Source organism: Cicer arietinum, chromosome 1 (genome assembly GCF_000331145.2).
Source record: "Cicer arietinum cultivar CDC Frontier isolate Library 1 chromosome 1, Cicar.CDCFrontier_v2.0, whole genome shotgun sequence".
Lineage (NCBI taxonomy): Eukaryota > Viridiplantae > Streptophyta > Magnoliopsida > Fabales > Fabaceae > Cicer > Cicer arietinum.
In genome coordinates, this window is record NC_021160.2 from 49,827,942 (window position 1) to 49,837,436 (window position 9,495).

The following is a 9,495-nucleotide window of genomic DNA, read 5'->3' on the forward strand; positions in this document are numbered from 1 at the left end:
AGTGTTATCGATTGTGGATGGCGAAAGGCCAAAAAATATACTAATATGTAGTCTCCGTGCTTCATAAATTGACCATAGTGGTTTGCGAAAAAACTGCCACCACAATCTGCCATGGCTGCAAATTGATAGCACTGCTAATCACAAGGAATGGAACCCCACACCTCAACACACACCTTTTTGGTTTTTCATCATAGTCATCAATAAAGCCTGACAGGCGTGTCTAAGGCATGTATGTCTCAATCTGCAACCTGACTGCTTCTGATGTTGCGTTGCCTTAGTACCTTAGACAGGCCTGTAGGTGCTGCCTTTGGCTACAGTGTGTCCGTCTTCTAAAATATTGAAATTCAGGATAGTTTGATGCTTATCATAATGTTGATCAGAGCCATATTATTAATTTAACAGAGCATTTTAGGATAAGTTTTTCTTAATTCGTTGTCAACATTTTATTGATTCTTAAACATGTTGATTAGTGAGGTTGCTTGATGTTTTGGATGTATAACATGAATACATTCATTCATTTGGTAAAAAAGAAGTGGTTACATTTATATAGGGGTGATTGAATGCTTGTTTCTGTCACACCCTATATTCTCTGACCATCACTGAAATTGTTTAGGTCTCATCCATCACTATTCCATAGTTTTACAAGCCATATTAATAATTATTCTATTATTTTCCCTGATTAATTTTAATTTGCTTTTTTTAATAAAAAGTTAATTAAAAATATAATTGTTTAGCTAAAATCCAATTTGGATTTGCTACATCAGCACCGTTATAGACACATCACCATCATAATAACCACGTGGGCTTTTTTTTAACAGAGTTAAACGGAAACTCATAAAAAGGGCAACACCATGCACATTTTGAGACTTAAAGAACTTAGTTGGGTTGAGAAAAAATACTTAAAGGATGAATCTAATACAATTAAATAGTAGCTTAAAGAAATGCATGATGTATTTTGCCTAAACTTTTCAGTTTGTATGACATTGTTCTGGTTTAATTAAGCTTAAGTTTTGAATGAAGAATTGCAGATCTAATTTAGTTATTCTTTTCTCTTCTTCTTTTGAGTATTATCCTTGAAAGGAGTTAATGATTATAAACAGTACAAGTTCATGATGAACAATACTGACTGTGTTGGAAAAATATATGCATATCTACACGATGTGATTGGAAATGATAATTCAGAATATCATGTTTCTCTGCTTTCTATTTTTCACGAAGTTTCAATATTTATAAATTCTTGGCTGCTAATTGTCAGTCCAAATGCAAGTGTACTGAAGTTAAAATGGTACTATAATTTTTTATTTTTTTTTCTTTCTCTTGAAGGGATCATTTTAGATACGTTCATTGGACTTCATAGTTTGCATCCATTAATAACTTAACACTTCTAATAATTGTGCATTTAATATATGTAATTCCTTACTCACGAATCATAAATGAACAATCTTGGGACTTATAGAATGTAGGTAATCAAGGTGGGTAGTGACCATCTTCTAGTGTTAATTCTGTCTATAAGTCCCAACTATTAAAAAGCTGCAAAATTTATTTGTTTTATCGGCAATTTAGGGAGAAGAGTTTCTAACTTCTCAATTGGCATGTTTATATATGTTCTGCATTCCATATTAAACTATTCTCTGTCGAGTTTAGATAAATATATGCTTATTTTCTTGTTTTGCTTGCAGATATGTGTATGTGGAACTTCAGGATATTCGTAAAGATGTCCAATGTCCAATTTGCCTTGGTATGTTTTTTTTCAACCTTAGTTCCACAGCCTTTATTGTGTCTGATACTATTACCTACTTCATCTTCGAAATTCAATCATATTGAAGGAATGTATATGTATTCATGTTTATCTTATGAGCATCAAATTGTCAATTATTTATATGAAGGGTACTGATTTTTTTAGTATACTTCAATGGTCAGGCTGTTAATATCACTATATGGTCTATACTAGTATATTATAACAGTCGAATAAGTTCACTTATTAGAGTCTGATGAATGACTTTGATTTTTGAGATGCAATGAAGAAATGTATTGTATTTTGACATTAATATGTCTCAGTTGCAACCATCAATTTACTAGGAAGGAATACATAAGATACTATATGACTGAACATTGACTTAAAAGGTTAAAAAAATGTGAACTCATAAATGGGGCATGCTATTTGATTGATGTGGGAAATTTCATAGATTTTATTAGCACTAGATGTGGTTTTTAAATGTCAACCATAGCATGACTGCTTGTTTTTCTGGCACTAGTCTTAATTGTGGTTCTTCCATGCAATTTCAAATTTCATTATGATTATTTTTTTCAAATCTGCAGCTTAAATTATGCTTGAATTATGGAAAACATTTCCCGGGTGTCGATTTCTCAAAGACTGACCAAGTACTTTTAATGTTTGAACAGGTATCATTAAGAAAACAAGAACTGTTATGGAATGCTTGCACCGGTTTTGCAGGGAATGCATTGACAAATCAATGCGTCTGGGGTAGGTCAAATGAACCATTCCAGCTTATTTATTTTATTTAATTAATATGCCACTGATAATTGCAATTGAAGTCCTTGTCTCTATTGTGCTTATTAGAAACAAAATATGATATGGTTTTATGTGACTGGAATAGATTTATCATTTACATGTATCATCTCAGGAACAATGAATGCCCTGCTTGCCGCACACACTGTGCAAGCCGTCGCTCATTGAGAGATGATCCAAACTATGATGGCCTTATTGCTACTTTATATCCAAATATTGAGAAATATGAGGAAGAGGTATAATTTGACCTGCTCACTACCTTGTACTATTATATATACATGGCCCTGTTTACATGCACCTTTTGTAAAATTTAACGAATGATACCACTCTGTACCATTGCAGGAGCTTGAATTTCGTGAAGAGGAGAAGAACCGAAATAAGCAGGTCAATGTTTATTGAGTAAACATATTTAATCATGCTTTCAGCGTAATTATTGTGCACAATAATTACACTAGTGATGCAACATGTTTTAGTGATTGATGTTGAGGTGTTGACTATCTACATGGCTGTTGTAGCATACAGACTAAATACATATCTTATAAGGAAATAGATTCCCTACTGTAACTGTGTGAACAGTTACCAATCTCTAACTTCCAATCTAATATTAATGGTCAAGGTCGTTTAAAATTAATTTATTAACTGTGTAATCTCATAACCTAAATCATCTGATCTCAAATCAATGACCAAGATTGATTATCGGTGTAACTATGTGATAATTTTTCTGCAGAGAGTCCGAGTCCATCGTGTAAAATGAATATTTATTTAATGCTTTCTCCTTAATAATCTTGAATCTTATCAGTCATCATCATCTGAATCATTAAATCTTAACACTCTAGCTTTTCTGGCAGATTCAAGCTTCAATAGCGAAAGTATTTCAACGGCAATCTGAAGCACTGGTTAAGAGGCGTAAGGACACACCAAGCTCATTTGTGACAAGATCACAGCGTAATCAAAGAAACATTCAGTCTAGGAGACCAAACCAAGCTGTTGATATTCAAGGATCTGAAGAAAATGAGGAGGGAAATGGAAATAATGAAAGAGACTCATCTTCTGGCGATGAGCGGGGTACTGAACTCCGACATAGAAGACGAAGGAGGTGGACAAGAGTTCGCCCCTCTCAGCCCTCATCATCAATGGCAAGTCCTGATGGTGGAAGTGTAGACAGTGACGTGGATATAAGTAGAGACAATCGAGGAATTTCAAGGCAGGTGTCAAAACCTAGAAAGCTGACTTGGGGAAGGGGTGGTTTTAGGAGTAACACAAGACATGGCAGTGGTGGTGGTAGCAGCAGCAAAAGCTCCCGCAGCGGTCGAAATGCTAAGATTGTTGATCATCTCAAAAGCTTGAATGAAAACACTGATGAGGTATAGGTTATGCTCCTCTTTTTCCCTGTGATGGACAGGTGATAAATGTTACTCCTCCTTTTTAGTTTTTGTTTTTTGGTTATTTATACAAATAACAAAAAAATAAATTGTTACTTTTGAGGAAATTGGTTGTTTGTTTTCCTATAATACCCTTAACTTTTTATTTTCCTGTTTTACTTATTTCTCTCTATGCAATAAATAATTAATGGCAAGGTGTCAAATTCGAGAGTCTATAGAAAATTATGGAGCCTATATAGACTTATCTCGCAAACTCTTCATAAGAGTTTACGTAATATTAAAATAACATGTATAAGACATATATAGATAGTATAATATCATTAAAACAACGATAATTCAACATCTCATCTTCATAATAAAGCATGAATATTTTTAAATAAATAAGTGTATTATAGTATTATCCCTCACAATAACACTAAAAGTGTAAGTTTACATTTTAAAATCAATATATATCACGTAGAATCGTAAACTAAGTTAGATATCAAATAATATTGACCAAAATAACACTAAGACTAAACTAATGTAGAGTCGTAAACTACTAGTAAAATTGAGAGTTTACCGATTCTACAAGGGTTTATTGAAGAGAGAGTTTACATGCAAGTTAATTTATTTTTGTGGTCTAGATTCACGAAAGTAAGAGTTTAAGAGTTAACTCTAGAGTTTAACAACTTTGGTTAATGGTATTATTGACAAAACAATAGTTAATGTTGCATTGAACTTTGTAAATGACATAAATAGGAACAATTTTTTTCTTCACAAAAGCAACATATAAAAAAGAACAGAGGGAGTAGCGCATATTGCTTCTTTATTATACTTGTATTCTTATTTCATTTCAATTTAACAAGTAGATGCTATATTTTTATTTACAGTTTGATGTTCATGTATTTTTTTTGTTTACAGTTTGATGTTCATGTATTGCTTATTTCTGCGGACAAAGAAACTACACCAAGTTTGGAGCAACTTCACATGTGTTGTCAGCCAACTTTGCCTGTCAACCAACTTTATGAAGTGAGATCATCTTTTTCTTTGATCACTTATATTTCTAGTAGTGATGGTTTTTTATCAACTTGAGTTTACGTCTCCACAGAAGGCCTGATATTGTTTTACATGTTAGTTTGCTGAAGAAGTTAACAATGAATGCTTTGTTAACATATTTGTTCTGTATAATTATGCTGTTTTGGCAAAAATGATTGCATAATATGCCTTATCAATGAAACAATGTTAATTTTCTTATGATGATTGTCCAAAACTTTTGTGTTGTCTTAATAGCATGTTGCTAGTCAGACACCGTTGCTGGTTGAAGAAGTTGAGATACTGGCAGTTAAAGGATGCTGCAGTACAAATTCTGACGAGTCCGCTGATGAGAATCCAATCCCGGTTTATGATGACCTCACGTCGGTGGTTATAGATCCGCAAAATGATGAACTAGAAATTTTGCAAGCTCATGAAACTTTGGCAGCGATTAGTTCCAAATGCGTGTTTATAAGGGGACATTCGGTGAGGATTAAGGTGTTTTTCCCCTCCCCAAAAGTATTATTTAGGTTTAAATATGTTTTTGGTACATGCGAGTATACAACTTTTTGCGTTTAATCCTTGTAACTTTTTTTCCATTTTTAATCCTTGCAAATATATTACCTTTTGCATTTGTTCCTTATTGTTTTATTTTAGTTTCCATAAAATTTGTTCATATTGGAATTGGTCCTTATAATATCATTTTAGTACTTATAGTTCTTATTGGAGGAACTAAAATCAAGTGTTATAGGATCAATTCCAACATAAACAAATATTCCATGGACAAAAATAAAACAAGGATAAAAAGCAAAAAAAAAATGGTATTCCACAAGGACTATTATTAAGTAAAAATAATTACACGGATTAAAAGTTAAAAGTGGTATATTTGCATTATCAAAAATATAATTAAACCTATTATTTAAGTAAATGCTAAACTCTTATTTTCTCCTTTTTCTTTTGCTGTTTCAGATTCTGGCCTATAGAAGAAAGGTCTAAGGAGGTATTATCTTGGTTTGGTTGGCAGGCGTTTCAGATAGACATCAATGCTATGAACTGTGTACATAAATAAAAAAAGACCAATTTCTTACATTGTTTTTTAGGTGCACCCGATAAAAGTAAGTAATAAAGTTATCCTATAGTATACTAAATTATAAAATTATGCCAGCATTGTAATATCTTCAATAAGATTTAGATATACCTCCTAAAATATTGATTACAAATTCAATTTCGGGTGATTTTTTATGTATTAATTATTGGATGAAGTTTAAGCGTTCCAAATATGTTATACATACATGAAATAGTTTAAGTAATATTATTGTTTCTTTCCTTTACATACAAAATAGAGTAGTATTATTGTGGCAAATTGTATCATATTATTTTAGTGAGTTTATTTTTCCATCTCACGTTTTTAAAAAATCTCAAGTTTTTAGAAGTATATTTCTGAATTGTGTTTTCGTTTAGAAGTATATTTTTTAACAACATAGAAATTGTGCTTTTAAATGTGTATTTACAAAGTGAATTTGGGAGCGGGAAAATAATTTATTTTTATCAAATGATTGTTTTTGTTAAATACACTGGTTCATTTTCTCTTTTGCGTAACTTATTTCTCTTCATCTATGAGAAAACATTTAATTTTCCTTAATCTCATGTAGAAGTTGTTCGTTAGATTCGTAGTATAACCACCTCATGGACATATTCTTGGTTCATCTATGAGTTTGTTACACATGTATAATCTATTTACCAAAAATAGAATGACTCATAAACAAATTATTGGTTTGGGTCCCCTTTTGATCACATTAAGTGGTAAAGAATAACACACATGACGACTATACACGTGCGCGCACGTGCACACATGTCTTGCATTGCCACATATAAGGTTTCTTTCAACTTTGATAAAATAATATATTCACAATCAAATATAAAATGCCACATATAAGCTTCATTGTGAATATATAATTTGTATGATGAATCTGAAATTGGTCTGAAATAAGGCCGTGAAACTTGAAAGTAGGGGCGAGAATATCTTAGATTATACGCAAGGGGTCTTGACTTGATCTATTTATGGCTTTGTCCGACCTATTTAATAAGAAAGTTAACTTCAGACTATTTTTAAAATCTATTTATTTAAATAGATTAGGCTCATACTTATAAAAAATGACCTATATATTTTATTATTTATTAATGTTATTTATTATTATTATTATTATTATTATTATTATTATTATTATTATTATTTATTAATAATAGCATTTTCTATTTTAAAGTCTATAAATTAGGCAATCAGTAGTATTTGTTCCACATATTCGGTAGTCATTTTTATATTCGGTAGTAATTATATATTCGATAACCGTTTCATATTTGGTAATCGTTCTATTAAGCAATCACTCAGTAGTCATTCCATATTTGTTTGAGAGATAATGATTGGTGCATTTGTTTCAGGAAAAATTCAATTATTTGAAATCAAAAATCATTTTTTAAGGTTTATTTCAGATTTTTTAAAAATCATTTTATTAGAAAAATTATTTTTTGTTTAATATATATAGATATGTAAAATATAATATTTAAATGTTTTAATGTTAATAAGACTCTTAAATAGACTTTTAGACTAGACTTTTAAAAAGGTCAGACCGAAAAGAAAAAAAATCTATGATAGACCATAGGCCTGACATAGACCTAAAACATTAATCGTAGGTCAGACTCGGACCTTTCAAATTCTGACTTGGCCTGACCTATTCCTTTCCCAAGTCGTAATATTTTATTTAATGTTAAAATAATATATATGACATATATAAATAATATAATAATATTAAAATAATAATAATTTGATTTTTATCTCTATAATAAATATTTTTAAATAGATAAATATTAAATATTTATGATAGATAAAAAAGAAATGGAGAAATAAAAAATGAAATAATAAAAAAAACAATAAATTTGTATTAAGGTATAATAATTGTCCTTAAAAATAATATTAAAAACATAATTTTACTTTTTAAAACTAATAAATATTGCAATAATACCGAATATTGGCTAATATTTATCAAATTTTTATATTTTAACATAAACTAAATTAATGTAGAGACGTAAACTTGTGAAATACTAGTAAAATCGAGAATTTACTAATTTTATCAAAGTTTTTATAAACTTGTAAGAATCTATTAAAAATACATTCTATCTGTAAATTGATTCGTTTTCATATTTAAAAGAATAAACTCGTAAGAATTTAAGAGTTAACACGATAATTTAATGGTTTTACGTAAATATTGTATGTGTTAATATATAATATATGTATCTCATGATAAATTTTGAAAACTTTATCAATCATTTGGATATTAAGTATCTTTTAAGTGATATTTTGACAATATAAATATTGTCTGACTTTACATAACGATGATACAATATTGTTTTTTCATTGATTTTTCTCTATCTCTTTTAGTCACGTCAACAATTGTGTCTACAATATTTTTATATAGTATCCACATACGATATCAAACTTGTGGTATTCAAATAACAATGTAACCAAGTATTTTGAAAGTATCCGAATCATCAATTCACTAAATTTGGATTAGTGAAGCCATTGTATGAAATAGTAAATTCAAATCATAGTGGCACCATTTGTACCTACTTTCAAGCTATTACCATAATATATAACGCAAGTGTTTGGAGTTTTTTTAGTGAAAAATTCCTAACAACTTTCCATAATTCATGGTCCATGAAACTTGCACACATTTCTTAGGTACATAATTTAAAAAAAAAAAAAAAAATGTACAACTATACAATACGTGCTTGATTAAAATAATGTGTAAGATACATATCTTCAAAGACACTATCATATATAAATAACCGAAGTACTTACCTAGCAAAAGAATATTTGTTTGTCAAAATATATAACATGGCTCACCTTGTATCTTTTGTTACTCTTTTTCTCATAATAATGTGTCCAATTTCTTCATCAATATCTTGTGATCATGTGTACTGGGATTTTGTAACGTGTCTAAGGTACCTTGCAGGTTATGAATCTGACCCCACAACTAGGTGTTGCAAAACTGTAAAAGAACTCAATAGGGATGCAAAGCTACATGCTGCAACTATTTGTCAATGTATTGAGAATTTGGCAAATGGTATAGATATCAATTTTGATATCACTCGTATTGAAGATCTTCCAAACAAGTGTCATGAATCAAAATCCTTCCCAATTTCCAATAGCATGAATTGCTCCAAGTAAATCAATTTCTTTCAATATACAATTTCTCATTCATTCCCTTTTTTGTATATTAGTAATATTTTTTATTTTTTTTATAATATATTAGTAATTATTAATGATGTTTTTGTCTTTTGTGTAGGGCTCACTGAATGGAGAAGACTTGTTTGGTGGAAAATGATTTTGAGCCAAACATGGAAATTAATAACGTAAATGCATTTTATTTTTGTACTTGTTAAAAAAAGTTCTATATTATATCACGCTATTGTAATTTATCAAAGTTATTGTAGTTAAAACATTTTCCGTCTAAATATTTTTTTTCTTTTAATATATATAGTTTTCTCCCTCAATTTCAAGCTGCGCACTTAGAT

At 29.9% G+C, this 9,495-nt stretch overlaps 2 protein-coding genes across 3 annotated transcripts in view; both read left to right on the forward strand.

Annotated features, from left to right (window-relative positions):
* The window catches only part of LOC101490101 (putative E3 ubiquitin-protein ligase RING1b), a 7,811-nt gene extending 1,557 nt beyond the window's left edge, over positions 1 to 6,254 (forward strand). The window contains exons 3-10 of one of the 2 annotated variants that reach the window (XM_012716558.3): positions 1,680 to 1,738; positions 2,404 to 2,485; positions 2,646 to 2,766; positions 2,873 to 2,914; positions 3,379 to 3,894; positions 4,813 to 4,920; positions 5,182 to 5,421; positions 5,893 to 6,254. In XM_012716558.3, the coding sequence (XP_012572012.1) occupies positions 1,680 to 1,738; positions 2,404 to 2,485; positions 2,646 to 2,766; positions 2,873 to 2,914; positions 3,379 to 3,894; positions 4,813 to 4,920; positions 5,182 to 5,421; positions 5,893 to 5,919 (1,195 nt within the window). In that variant the 3' untranslated portion in view covers positions 5,920 to 6,254. The remainder of the gene's footprint in view (positions 1 to 1,679; positions 1,739 to 2,403; positions 2,486 to 2,645; positions 2,767 to 2,872; positions 2,915 to 3,378; positions 3,895 to 4,812; positions 4,921 to 5,181; positions 5,422 to 5,892) is intronic. The other variant, XM_004487211.4, reaches the window with a different exon arrangement.
* Positions 6,255 to 8,815: 2,561 nt separating this feature from the next.
* Positions 8,816 to 9,276, forward strand: LOC101489780 (non-specific lipid-transfer protein 3). The gene is made up of 2 exons (XM_004487210.4): positions 8,816 to 9,144; positions 9,267 to 9,276. The coding sequence occupies exons 1-2, from the start codon at positions 8,816 to 8,818 to the stop codon at positions 9,274 to 9,276; spliced, it is 339 nt and encodes a 112-aa protein (XP_004487267.1).
* Positions 9,277 to 9,495: the final 219 nt, after the last annotated feature.